Here is a 13158-nt window from a genome sequence, read left to right as displayed (position 1 = left end):
TCTTTTAAGTTCATGATTCTCGACAAATCGGGTATATCATCTGAGATAACAAATTAAGGAAGAAAATTTCCTACATGACAAATCGTAATATCGTAGTAAAACTTACTTTTGATCCATGTGCATGCCATTGCATGATCACTGAATATTAATGGGTACAAGGAGAAGACAATGCATGTACTTGAGAAGCTCAGATGAGCGGAACCCCTCTAGCCACATGAAAAATCTCTCAGCAAGGGTCTTCCACATTCCCTCGCATCATATCACCTTTATGTCTGATATCATTCCATTAAAATCTAGACCAACTGTCTTGGGATCATAATATCGATATTTAGACCACGGAACTCTTGAATCATTGAAAATGTTCTTGTGATTACCTGAAAAAGTTGGAGATGATATCAACACTTCGAACCGGGGAAGTATCTTTCTATAAGTCTGCGTGAAGAAGACGAGAGAACCGACCCTTGAAAGACCTTGAACAAGTAGAACCCCTGAAAATAAGGAATCAAAATTATATATCAGAAATGATTGCCCCCACTTATGTACATAGACAGGATTGTCGACTCTAATAGCAATTCAAGAAGAACTTTATTGAAGGTAGACAAACCTTCAATTGGAAGATACCAGAAGATAAATGTGTAGCTCAAACTCATAAACTAACTGAAATACAAAAATTGCGGGGACAGATTTCTTTCATTTGAATTCTTAAGTACCTCTTTGTTTTCTCCTCTTTCCAAAGATAAGTACATCCGAAATCTTAAGTAATCTTTTTAACTACATTTAGCATATAGAAATTGCGATGCAATCTCCCATTCATTCGACCGAATTCTTAAGTTCATATCTCTAACCAACTCGGGCGTTAGAATATACTTTGTTTGAGACCCTTACCCATGCTTAAGGCAGTTAGAATTTACAAAAGGAAGTACTACTGTGTAAAACTCATATTGTTTGTCAAGCTCAACGCTCACTTTTTTCTTTTTCATTTTTTGTTTCCAAACAGAAAATCAGAAACTATATGCTCTGTTTGGTTCGATGTATTTGCATGCAATTGCACCTATTTCCATGTGACCACGATGTATTTGCATGCAATTGCACCTATTTCCATGTGACCACCCACAAACCAGTGTTTGGTAGCAAAATGCAAATAGGCAGTTGATGCAACAAGTTGCAATTATATGCACTATACAAATAGTTTCCATGACATCCACTTGCAACCAAAAAAGTTGTGTAAATAGATGCAAACACAAGAAAGGTGGTTTATCTTATATAAGATATGAAAAAAAGTAGTGGGATAATGTAACCAACTTTATAAGATGTGAAAAAAAATAGTGGGATAATGTAACCAACTTTACATTCTTTTGCCTTGGGTTTACCAAGCACAAGTAAGTTGAATGCAATGCAATCAGATGCAATACAATCACATGTCATTTGCAACTATTTGTCATTTGCAACTCGGTGCACCGAACCAAACAGAGCATATAGGAAAAGATATTCCTGAGAAATAACATTATAAGAGCAAGAAATAATGTGTAAATTATGTATCGAGATTCCAGGGTAATAGAACTTCATGCCAACAGCCATATCTTGTTAGATAAAGTCATAGATGAGAATCAGTAAAGTATGTTAATAGAACTCTTTATTTAAGTGTTGTACCTGAAAATGACCAGCTAGACGCCTATATTGTCCGAACAGGTAACCCATCTCCCGCGGACCAACACCCATGTCTTCTGCGGGAAGATCCCGAATTTCATTGTAGACAAAACACCGAAGGTAAACTTCCCTGGTTTGACAGGTTTACATCCACTATCTAAAAATAAAGAAAGGAGGTTCATGTCTATTTTTGCGTTTGATGCTTGAAACGAAAGATTTGGATAAAGGAATATATATAGCCATCATTGTCTTGTTACCCGATCGGGACCCAAATATCGGTATAGCTCATTCATAAAACTTTGGCAAAAGTGCATGATCTGCCAACATAGGTTTCACATACATTTATGAGAATCTTTTAATATATTTACAAATAAGTTTCAATTCAACGCTATAAAACAATCCACCTATTCAATCGGGTATTAAAAAGATTCGTGTTTAGCTATGGTAATCAGAATTCAAGAAAAATAATGGCAAATACCACCTCATTCTCACTTTTCCCTTTCGGATCAAAATCACTTCCTCCCCAAAGACCTCCAAGTTTGTAATGGTGACAAATGCTCTTAAAAGCCATCTCATAAGAATAACAACACAAAAGATTTTAGAAAACTTAAGTTGCCTCTATTCTCAGATAGACTTTGTATTAGAAGTAAGCTCATCTAACAAACAATCTCTTGATAAAGTTACATTGAAATTACCTGCTCAGGTTGAGAAGGTGTCCGTGGTGCCAATGAAATTCAAGAGTTTCACGAGGTAGTGGTCTAACGTGATCAGCAACTATTGTAGAAGCAAATAGCAGTAGAAGAAGGAGAAGCTGAAAACTCGGCAGTTTTAGAGTCGGCTTTATTATTTTAATTTTAGGGTGGTTTAATTTTTCATGAATTTTTAACGTGGGAAGTGAAATCTTTGCCGCCTGATAATTGAATAGATATGTCGAAGGTTAAGAAGTACTGCCACCGTTGGAAACAAATAATGGTTAAAGCCTGCGAACTAGCCGATAGCTAAAAACTCTCGTGCAACCGTCGGACAGAATAAAACAATTGGAATACCCCCGAGAAATTACTGGACGGATGACCAACTAATACCCGACGGATAAAAGGCGTTGGTAACTTCCTATGGTTATAAACCGTCGGGTAATCTTTCTTGAGTCAGTCGGGTAAAGTTGTTTTTTTGGTAGTGCGTGAACACTCGTATGACTAGTTTGAATAGAGCTAACTATACCATATGGAAAGCTAAGATGGAAGATTTGCTCTACTACAAGGACTAGGCACAATCCATTGAAAATTGAGGAGAAAAATCGGAATCGATTGTTGCGGCTAAGTGGAACAAGCTTGACAGAAAAGCTAATGGGTGCATTCGACAATGGATTGACAACAATGTCTTCCGCCATGTATCTTAAGAGACTACAGCTTTTGGCTTGTGGAAGACACTCGAAGACCTCTATGAGGGGAAGTCGGCCGGAAACAAAGTGCTGCTCATTAAGAAGTTTGCAAACACGAAGTACAAAGAAGGTTCTTCAATGTTTGAGCATCTTAATGAAGTACATAATACCATCAATCAATTGCATTTGATGAAGATTGATATGGGAGATGAAGTTGAGGCTTTGTTTCTATTAAACTCTCTACCTGATAATTGGGAGATGTTAGTAGTTTCTCTTAACGGAGCCGCTAAGGATGGAGTTATTTCCATAGAAATGGCTACTGGGGCATTGTTGAATGAGGAGACTAGAATGGGTTCAAGAAACAGCTCCTCTCACTCAGAAATCCTTGTCACAGAGAAGCGGGGGAGAGATAAGAACAAAAAACCATCTCATTTTAGAGGTGATGACAGAAGCAAATCTAGGGGTGAAGCTAGAACTCCTAAGGCAGAGAGGCAATATTACTACTGTGCCACCAAGGGTCACTTCAGGTATGAGTGCAGAATACTGAAGAGGGATGAGAAGAATAACTGTGTGCATGAAGACATGGTAAAGAGGAACGTAAACTCAGGTAGAGATACTACCGCACTAGTCGATGATGGTCTAGTGGGAATTGTGTCAGATTGTGGTGAGTGTTGTCTTAGTACCTCATACCAAGATACAGAGTGGGAGATAGATTCAGGAGCATCCTATCATGTCACACCGCACAGGAGATTCTTCACTACCTACAATTGTGATGAGTTTGGTTAAGTAAAAATGGGTAACAGTGGAGTCTCAAAAATTGCAGGCATTGGGGATGTTCATATAGAAACAAATGTCGAATACACCTTGACACTCTAGGATGTAAGACATGTCCCTGACATTCGTCTAAGCCTAATTTTCGCTGGGAAGTTAGATGATGATGACTTTCTAAACTCGTTTGGTAACGGGGTATGGAAACTGAGCAGAGGTTTCATTATAGCAGTCAAAGGGAAGAAAACTTACTCTCTTTACAAGACACATGCTAGTTTGTGTAAAGTAGAAGTAAATACGGCAGAAGACAAAGCTTCCTCCGAACTGTGGCATAAGAGATTATGTCATATGAGAGAAAAAGGTATGGAAGTTCTTGCCAAGCAAAAGGCCTTGCCAAACATAAAAGGTACGCATTTAAATAGATCCACTCAGTGTTTGGGATTCATCAGGAGCAGACCATTCCCAAGACTCCGTAGCAAAATGGTATAGCCAAGAGGATGAATCGTACCATTGTAGAGAGGATGAGATGCATGTTGTCTCACTCTAAGTTACCTAGAAGCTACTGGGTAGAAGCAATGCGCACAGCTGTAGATGTGATCAACCTATCGCCATCAAAGCCTCTGAATAGTGATTATCCAGAGAGAGTATGGTCAGGCAGAGATGTTGATTATAGATACTTGAGGGTATTTGGGTGCAGGGCATTTGTGCATATTTTGAAAGATGAGAGATCCACGCTTGATGACAAAGCCAAGCAGTGTATTTTTCTGGGTTATGGGGATGAGAAGTTTGGCTACAAACTTTATGATCCGATTAACAAGAAGGTAATCCGAAGTCGAGATGTGGTGTTCTTGGAAGATCAAACCATAACAGATTTTGAAGAGGGTGAGAAGCTACAAGCTTTCACTAATAATCTTGTTGATTCAGAACTAGAAGTTCCTACTGTGGAACGTGCAGAAGGCATTGAGAATGCAGAGAACCATGGGCTTGAAGCTCATGATAATGATCCTATTGCTCATGATGGGATAGAACCTATTGATATAGAAGATGCAGATGAAGTGCATGAACCACCACCTAGCAAGCAGAAGTGCATCCTCCTGAGGCACAAGCAGATGGGGCAAGGAGGTCAGACAGAGAGAGACAAGCTTCAACCAGGTATCCACCACATACGTATGTTCTACTATCGGATGGTGGAGAACCTATGTACTATCAAGAGGCTCTTGAAGGTACAGACAAAGAGAAGTGGTTGAAGGTCATGCATGATGAGATGAATTCTTTGCATAAGAATCACACTTATGAGTTAGTTGAGAAACCGACAGGAAGGAAAATTCTCAAGAATAAATGGATCTACAAAGTCAAGCATGAGGAGAATAATCCACACCCAAGGCACAAAGCTCGTTATGTTGTGAAGGGATTCAATCAACGGAAAGGTATTAACTTTGATAAAATTTTCTCTCCTGTAGTCAAGATGACTTCTATCAGAGTGGTGTTGGGTATGACCGCAAGTATGAACCTAGAGATTTAGCAACTAGATGTCAAGACAACTTTTCTTCATGGAGACCTTGAAGAAGATGTCTACATGAACCAGCTAGAGGGGCTTGAGGTCAAAGGCAAGGAGCACCTAGTATGCAAGCTGATAAAGAGTTTGTATGGGTTGAAGCAGGCACCGAGGCAGTGATATATAAAGTTTGATTCCTTTATGGTGAAGCATGGATACAAGAAGTCTGCTTCCGATCATTGTGTGTTTGTTCAAAAATTTCCAGATGAGGATTTCATAGTGCTCTTGTTGTATGTGGATGATATGTTGATAGTTGGCCAGAACATCAACAAGATATCCAAGTTGAAGAAAGACTTGAGTAAGTCCTTTAAGAGGAAGGATTTGGGTCAAGCAAAGCAGATACTTGGGATACGGATCACTCATGATAGAAAGAGTGGGAAGTTGTGGCTTTCTCAAGAAAGCTACATTGAGAAGGTGTTGAAGAGATTCAACATGGATCAAGCAAAGCCAGTCAGTTGTCTGCTTGGTGGCCAGTTCCGCATGACCAAAGAGATGTGTCCAAAGGGTGAGCATGAGTAGAGTCAGATGGAAAAGATTATGTATGCATCTGCAGTGAGCAACTTAATGTATGTAATGGTGTGTACAAGATCGGATATTGCTTTTGTCGTGGGTGTTGTAAGCCGATTTCTGTCAAATCCGGGTAAGGAGCATTGGGAAGGTGTTAAGTGGATATTGAGATATCTCAAGGGTACTTCCAAAGTGTGTTTGTATTTTAGTGGAAGTAAGACCTTACTTGAAGGCTACACTGATGTAGACATGGCAGGTGATGTTGACTCTATGAAGTCTACCTCCGGTTATCTGGTTACTTTTGCAGGGGGAGCAGTTTCTTGGCAATCTAAGTTGCAAAAGTGTGTTTCTCTCTCCACTACAAAAGCCGAGTATATTGCAGCCACTGAGTGTTGCAAAGAGATGTTATGGATTAAGAGGTTCTTCGATGAACTAGGGATAAAGCAGAAATAGTTTGTAGTCCTATATGACAGTCAGAGCGCCATCCATTTGAGCAAGAATCTGAGTTTTCATTCTAAATCAAGCACATACATGTGCGTTATCATTAATTAGATTAGAGAAGTACTCGAAGACAAGCATTTGTGTATTGAAAAGATTCATACCGATAAGAACGGGTCGGATATGATGACCAAAGTCTTACGGAAAGGTAAGTTTGATGTTTGTTGTGCTACCGCCGAAATGCTAGCAAACTCCTCCTGTTGATTTGGAAATTGCATTGAGGTATCCCCCCTCATTGTTCGGGAGGGGGAGATTGTTGGAGTTATTCCTCACATGAGGAAGAAGGAGAGAATTCGGTGATGTTTGCGTAAAGAAGTTTGAGCGAGCGAACGCTCGAAACTTGTCTTGCCCAAGGAGCCTTGGAGAAAAAGAAGATAGTTTTTTTTCTCAACTTTTTCCCAATCATCGGTACTGGACTTTTCTTGAGAATTTTCCTGCAGGCACGCGCGCGCTTGAAATGGCCTTGCTGAGGGCGTGCCCGCGCTCAAGTCTATTTTTGGTAGAATTTTATTTTTGCATAACCACGAGTTTGTAGTATATGTTTTGGGTTTTTGGCAAAACCTAAGACACGAAAAAATCAACACAAGTCTTAGAGAGAAAACCTTTGCAGAGAGAAAAACCTGTAAAGAGAGATGAGTGATCTAGTAAGGTAAGAGACTGAAAGAAGTGATTGTAATCGTCCTTCCCATTTTATATAAAAGGATTAGCTCTTGTGGAAGTAGGCACCATTGGCCAAACCACGTTAAATCGTTGTGTTGTGGTATGTTTTACTTTCTCTGTATTATTATTTGTTTGTGATAGTTGTTTAGAGAGTTGGGCATGCTAGGTTGGTTGTAGTGAAAGTTTAGATTAGTGTTTGGAGTTATTATTGATCTTAGTAAAAGTTATCTTAGTGGTGGGGATCGATTGGAATTGTTATTACCCCCAACAAATGGTTGTAATAGTTTCTATATTATGGTGGGAAGGAGGCTTAAGGATAATGGTAGTAATGATGACAGTGGCAAGTGATGATGTCATGAGGTGGAGCTGAGTGACGAGTCGTTAGTGCTGATATGTATGAGAGTCTTTGAGTGTGGCAAGTGTCCGGAGTCATTATCGAGTTAGTGGAGTCGTTGTGATCGACTTAGAATAGGAGATCACTTACATAGCCTTCTCTTGTTAGTACGTCGTTGAAAAATGCATGCTGACGAGAAATTCAAAAATAGTCGTGATACTTCATTGAATGAGACGTTCTTTTATGATTGATGAAGTCGTCAATGTCTCAGTGGTTGTGTGGAACTCCTGAGCAAATAGAGAATGTAGCCCTCGGTTATTGTAGACCGTAGGTGCGGCTGTGAGCCCTCGAGGGATTTTTTGCTCCCAGCGATATTCCCTCCAAGGGCCCTAAGCCCAATCAAGAAACAACACCTGTCAACTATATTGGAGATCTAACTAGCAACATATTTTTTTAGATTTGCACTTTTGATTTTACTCTTAGAATATTGGTCAACAATTCCTTCTTTTTTTTTTTGAAAAGGTTATAGGGTTGAGGCAGACCCCTACCTGTTGATTAAACTTCAAAAAGTTATATATCTCCCTAAGAGTATGATCATTAGAGGGAGAATCTTCACTACAACAACACTAGGCTATAAGCCTAATTGACAATCATGAACAAACCCACTCGGGGACACACACATAGATAGCAACATAAAATACCTAACGTCTGCCACCAAACAGAAGTTTATCCCTTAAGACCAGATGATCAGTCCTTAGATGTTTTTGTGTCTTCTTAAAACTATAGAAAAAGTTCCCACATTCACAGCACGCATATGTTAAACCAAGCGTATCATCTGAAATCTCAGTGATGTATTCATCAAGGTTTTTACCTTTATATTTTACCTTGGAAGCTTGCTTAATCATAGCTAAGGTAGAACTAATCTCACCATATAAGCCCCCACCGACTACATTTGGAGATGGTTCTTTGCTAGTTCTCTTTGACCTAACCGTAGTTAATTTCTCAGCTTGAGCTTCTTTCTGAACTCTCGACCTTGTACCGGGTGGCGAGATAGGTTGAACTTTATATCTCATATGTTACATGAACAATTCATTCTTTAGTTCTTTTATTTAATAAAAAAAAATCAATAATTATCATTTGAGCCCCCAATAAAATAGAGATTTATAGGGAATCACTCTATTCACGAGTCGACATAGAAGATGAAAAAATCACATTAGAAATATAATTTCCTGTGTTTTTTCAGCAAATGTTTTAGATTTTCTCTTTAAATTTTGACGAGGGCAAATTGACAAGTCTAAGAAAATGGCGGTTATTGGTAGTTGGATTGCAAAATATTATAGACATGATGTGTTGTTTTTTTTTTATTGTGCTTGGTGCCTGTATAGAAAATATCGCTAGGAGCAAAACATCACTCAATTTAATAAAGCCTACATGAATTCCACACAATCTTATAATATTCAACCGAAAAGCTAGGGTGCGTAGGGTGCACCTGTGCGCAGGGCTGTGAACCACACATTTTTAAATTTTTGACCGGGTGTTTAAGTTTTGAGGAAAAGGAATAGTGAACAACAACTAAGGGTAAAAACATCAATGCGACAAGTGAGGGTAAAAGCGTAAATGCTCCTTCTCTAAACAAAAAAGAATTGTGCTTTAATGGCAGAAACCAAAAAGTCGGAAAAGAGACAAAAAAGAGTTGTGCTTGAATCGTTTGAGGTCGGATCATACCTCATTTCAATAAACTGAATTCACTTATAAAAAAAAAACAAAAATAGTGTCAGATGATATATCTAACCGATATCTAATGGCAAGTAGACTACAATGTCGTTTGTTGTTGGATACTTAATTATATGCTATATCTAGTTGTTTAATAGTAGTATACTACATATAGTAATTTAATCGTAGTATGCTATATCTAGCAGTTTAATAGTGTTATGCTACATTTAGTAATTTAATATGCGTATGCTATATGTAGTAGTTTAATAGGAGTATGCTACAAGCAAAATGAATAGTTAAGGGTAAGAAAGTAACAACACATCTTCTCTCCCTCTAACATTTCGAATGGCACGAACTAAACTTTTCCCTCTCACTAAAATCCGTTCAACTTGAGAACTCTTGCCTCCATTTCTCGTAGTGTACTTTGATCTTCAACAATTATAAGTATGAGGTTAGTTAATTTCTTTTTTGGCTCATTCTCGTTTTCATGTCTAGGTAAAATTTTACAATTGAATGGTGTATGATTTAATGTCAAATGAAGTTGACATTGAATCAAATGAAGTTGACATTGAAATTTTCCAAAGTGGTATATGGTTTGAGCACCATAGTTATTTGGTTTTGACCATTATACCGTTCAAGCATTTATGTGTTTTTTTTTTTTACTATTACCACTGTGATTACTTCGTAGAATAAGAAAAAGAGTGAATATGTGCTAAAAGTGTACTTGTTTCATGTAGCAATCCAATGATGAATCACTTCTCTGATGACGAAGAAGATTGGCTTCGAAATTCATGTTTTGATAGTTTTACGTATGAGGATAGTGATTTTGTGGATGTCACATCTATGGGGGAGGGTGAAAATGTTGAAATTCATGAGAACAGTGATAGAGACAAAGGATTTGGTGTGAGGCTAGTAGAGTTTTCAAGCGCACAAAGCAACATTCTATTCTATGCAGGTTGAAGACGACTGAGGAGGCTTTCGCAATTTACAATCAATATGCAAAGTTAGTCGGTTTTAGTGTTCGTAAAGATACTTATAGAATGCATACAGATGGTGTTCGTGTTAAGCAGAGATTTCTATGCTCAGCTGCTGGTGAACGAAATGTAAACAGGGTGACACCCAGAAAACGCGACATCGAATCCAGAGAGTCGAAGGCCATCAGTAGGTTTAAATGTAAAGCCCGCTTTGAAGTTGGTTATGATTTTGAATCAAATTTGTGGGTTGTGAAGGATTTTATTGGGGAACACACACATCCACTTGTACCAGATCCGAGCTCGATGTTCTTAAGATCCCATAGAAATGTAAGTGAAGAAGATTTGAAATTTGCTACGAGCCTAGTTGATGTTGGTATTCGTAAATGCAAGGTGATGGATGTTTTTGTACATAGGGCTGGAGGCTTCTCAAGTGTTGGTTTTTTGAAGAAAGACTTGTATAATCATATGGGGCTTGATAGGAGAAATTGATGTATTGATGGTGACGCCAACACACTGCTGGCTTTCATGGATAACAAGGTGAAGGGAGATCCCTTATTTCATTACAATTATAACTTGGGCAGCTAGTTAGATTGTTTTGGGCATATTCCACCTCACGTGCGGACTACAGTTGCTTTGGAGATGTATTGTTGTTTGATTCAACATACAAGAACAACCAGTACATGATGTCGATTGTTGTGTTTGCTGGAGTGAACAACCATCGACAAACAGTAGTGTTTGGTTTTGCATTGTTGACGAGTGAGTGTGTGGAGTCTTACGAGTGGGTATTGAAATCTTTAGTTGGCGCGATGTATGACAAACACCCTAAGTCAGTGATCACTGATGGTGACCCGGCGATGCGCGAGGCTGTGAGATCTACTTTCCTAAATTCAAAACACCGCTTGTGCTGTTGGCACATTATGAAAAATTGCCTAAAAAATATCCACATCCTTGGATTTTCAAAAGATTTCTGCTCTATTATGTTTATGAAGTGCTCGTCCAATGAGTTCGAAGAAAGGTGGGAAACACTTGTGAAGAAATTCCAAGTCAGTAATAACAAATGGGTGAACATGATATACAAGAAAAAAGAGATGTGGGCAGAATCATATCTCCATGGTGAGTTCTTTGCCGGTTGCAGAAGCACCCAACGTTGTGAGAGTATAAACTCCGTAATCCGGCTTCATGTGAAAGTTGGAATGCAGTTGTTTGAGCTGTTTGGAAAAATGGAAGTGGTAGTTACAAATATCCGGCACCGAGAGCACGAGGAAAAGGTGATGATGAATGTAGCCAAACCAGTCCTCCATACCCACTTGAACGATTATGCAAATCAGGCTGCATCTATATATACGCGAGCTGCTTTTGATTGTTTTAAGAAGCAATTAAAGGACGAAGTGATATACACTGCAGACAATAAAAAAGATGTGGGTGATAATATTCGTGTGTACACCATGAGTCGCCATTTGAATAGGCAAAAAAAGTCGACTATGAGATACAATGTTGTATTGTAGGATGCTAGCTGTTTATGTGGGCTATTTGAGTCGTCTGGATTTCCATGTAGACATATCATTTCAGTTTACAAACATGAGGACGTTGGTGTGATACCTCAGGGTTGCTTTTTAAGGAGATGAACACGGGATGCTAAATCGGTTGTTCGATTAGGAGAACCTAACTTTTCTGACCAAGCGGCCTCTCTTATATGTTTCAGTGATCTTACAACCAAATGTAGGCAGATATGTTCGTGGGCCTCCCAAACAACGGAAAGCACTGAAGCTTTCAAAGTTTTTTTAGCTTCTTTTTCTACAAAGAACCGAACTCCATCTACTTCTGAAGGCAGGCGACATGCTCTTTTTGAGATGCCTAACAGTCCAACGGAAAATCCAATAACCAATGAGACTTCACTAGCTTATGAAGGCAGCTCACGTGTTCCTTTTGAGATGCCTTTTACTCCGCCTAAAACCACACATCGGCAATCGGTTAATGATCCCCCACATGTAAAATCTAAAGGCCGACCGCAAAATCCTAGCAGACTTCAAGGTCACAATGAGACGAATAAGAATAAGTGTGGCCATTGTGGTGTGACAGGTCACATAAAACTCACATGCCCACATTGCATCCGAAGGACGGAGGTAAGTTTTATTTACCTTTGCAATTTTTTCTTTGGTATGGTCCCAACTTTGTAATGTCTATATTTCCAATTGTATCTTTTGATTAGTTGTTGATTCTACTTTATTTTGGCAATATTTTCGTTGTGTTTCACTATTTTACAGGTCCAAGTATTAACCGCAACTATGTTGAATGCACTGCTCGAGTTGCTGACCTACGTGAGGAAGATGACGAGTTGAACAGAGATACAGGGTGTAAGTTGAAAGTTTGACGTTATAAAATTAATTTCCATATAGACCTGTGGATAACAGTTGGCATTGATAAGAGTGTTCGTTTATCTTTTACCTACATTAAAATCTATTGCTACAAGGTGTGGGAAGTCATAATAACATGCATGCATGTACATCTCACTTTTAGTTTTAGAAATTTCCTTTTGGAGCACATGACATTTTATTTCTTTGGGTTATAAGTAAGTAAATGTTGTTTGTTTCGTGGCCTTAGTGAGATTTGATAAAGGAACACCAGGATCTCGAAGGTACAAGTGTAGCAACTGCCAATCTACGGAGCACACAAAGCCTAGGTGTCCACATCCGCATAAACACAATGGTGAGCAAGGTACAACACATGTTTTGGTTTCACACTTGTTTAACTTAGATGGGGATGACGTTATAGTGCAAACTTAGATTGTATGGTTCGCGCAACTCTTTTATTTTGATTTTCTGTTGAACTTACAGGAAGAAGTGGTGGTGATGTTCCTAATGGTGAAGTTATTGGTCATGTTTCTAGTGGTGATGTTCCAGGTTATGATATTGGATACAACACTCCAGAAAAATTCAATGTTGAGAATTTTTGTAGTGAGGATGGGCGGGTGTTTTTCCGCATGACAGATATTTGATGTAAGGGAAAGAGATGTACAATTGAACAATGTAGAGTATTTTTGTTGTTAGAAGCAGTTGTTCCTAAGCTTCTCAGAAGATTTAACGATTATTGTAATAGTTAGAGCAATTGTTATAACGGTATTTAT

At 38.6% G+C, this 13158-nt stretch overlaps 1 protein-coding gene across 1 annotated transcript; it reads left to right on the top strand.

The window, feature by feature from the left end:
• The first annotated feature begins 9573 nt into the window (after window positions 1-9573).
• On the top strand, window positions 9574-10523 carry LOC147507619 (protein FAR1-RELATED SEQUENCE 5-like). The gene is made up of 3 exons (XM_086596350.1): window positions 9574-9653; window positions 9798-9968; window positions 10016-10523. Exons 1-3 carry the CDS (start codon window positions 9574-9576, stop codon window positions 10521-10523), a joined length of 759 nt encoding a protein of 252 aa, XP_086452476.1.
• Window positions 10524-13158: the final 2635 nt, after the last annotated feature.

This window comes from Coptis chinensis, chromosome 3 (genome assembly GCF_015680905.1).
Source record: "Coptis chinensis isolate HL-2020 chromosome 3, ASM1568090v1, whole genome shotgun sequence".
Classification (NCBI taxonomy): Eukaryota; Viridiplantae; Streptophyta; class Magnoliopsida; order Ranunculales; family Ranunculaceae; genus Coptis; species Coptis chinensis.
Note: the sequence above shows the minus strand (reverse complement) of the source record. Positions and strands in the feature narration are given on the sequence as shown.

Excerpts from the sequence above, each read along its gene's own strand:
- LOC147507619 (XM_086596350.1), top strand. The coding sequence starts at position 9,574 with ATGGTGTATGATTTAATGTCAAATGAAGTTGACATTGAATCAAATGAA. Across the intron at positions 9,654-9,797 it reads ATTTTCCAAAGTGGTATATG|CAATCCAATGATGAATCACT; the intron begins GTTTGAGCACCA and ends TGTTTCATGTAG. Across the intron at positions 9,969-10,015 it reads GACAAAGGATTTGGTGTGAG|GTTGAAGACGACTGAGGAGG; the intron begins GCTAGTAGAGTT and ends TATTCTATGCAG.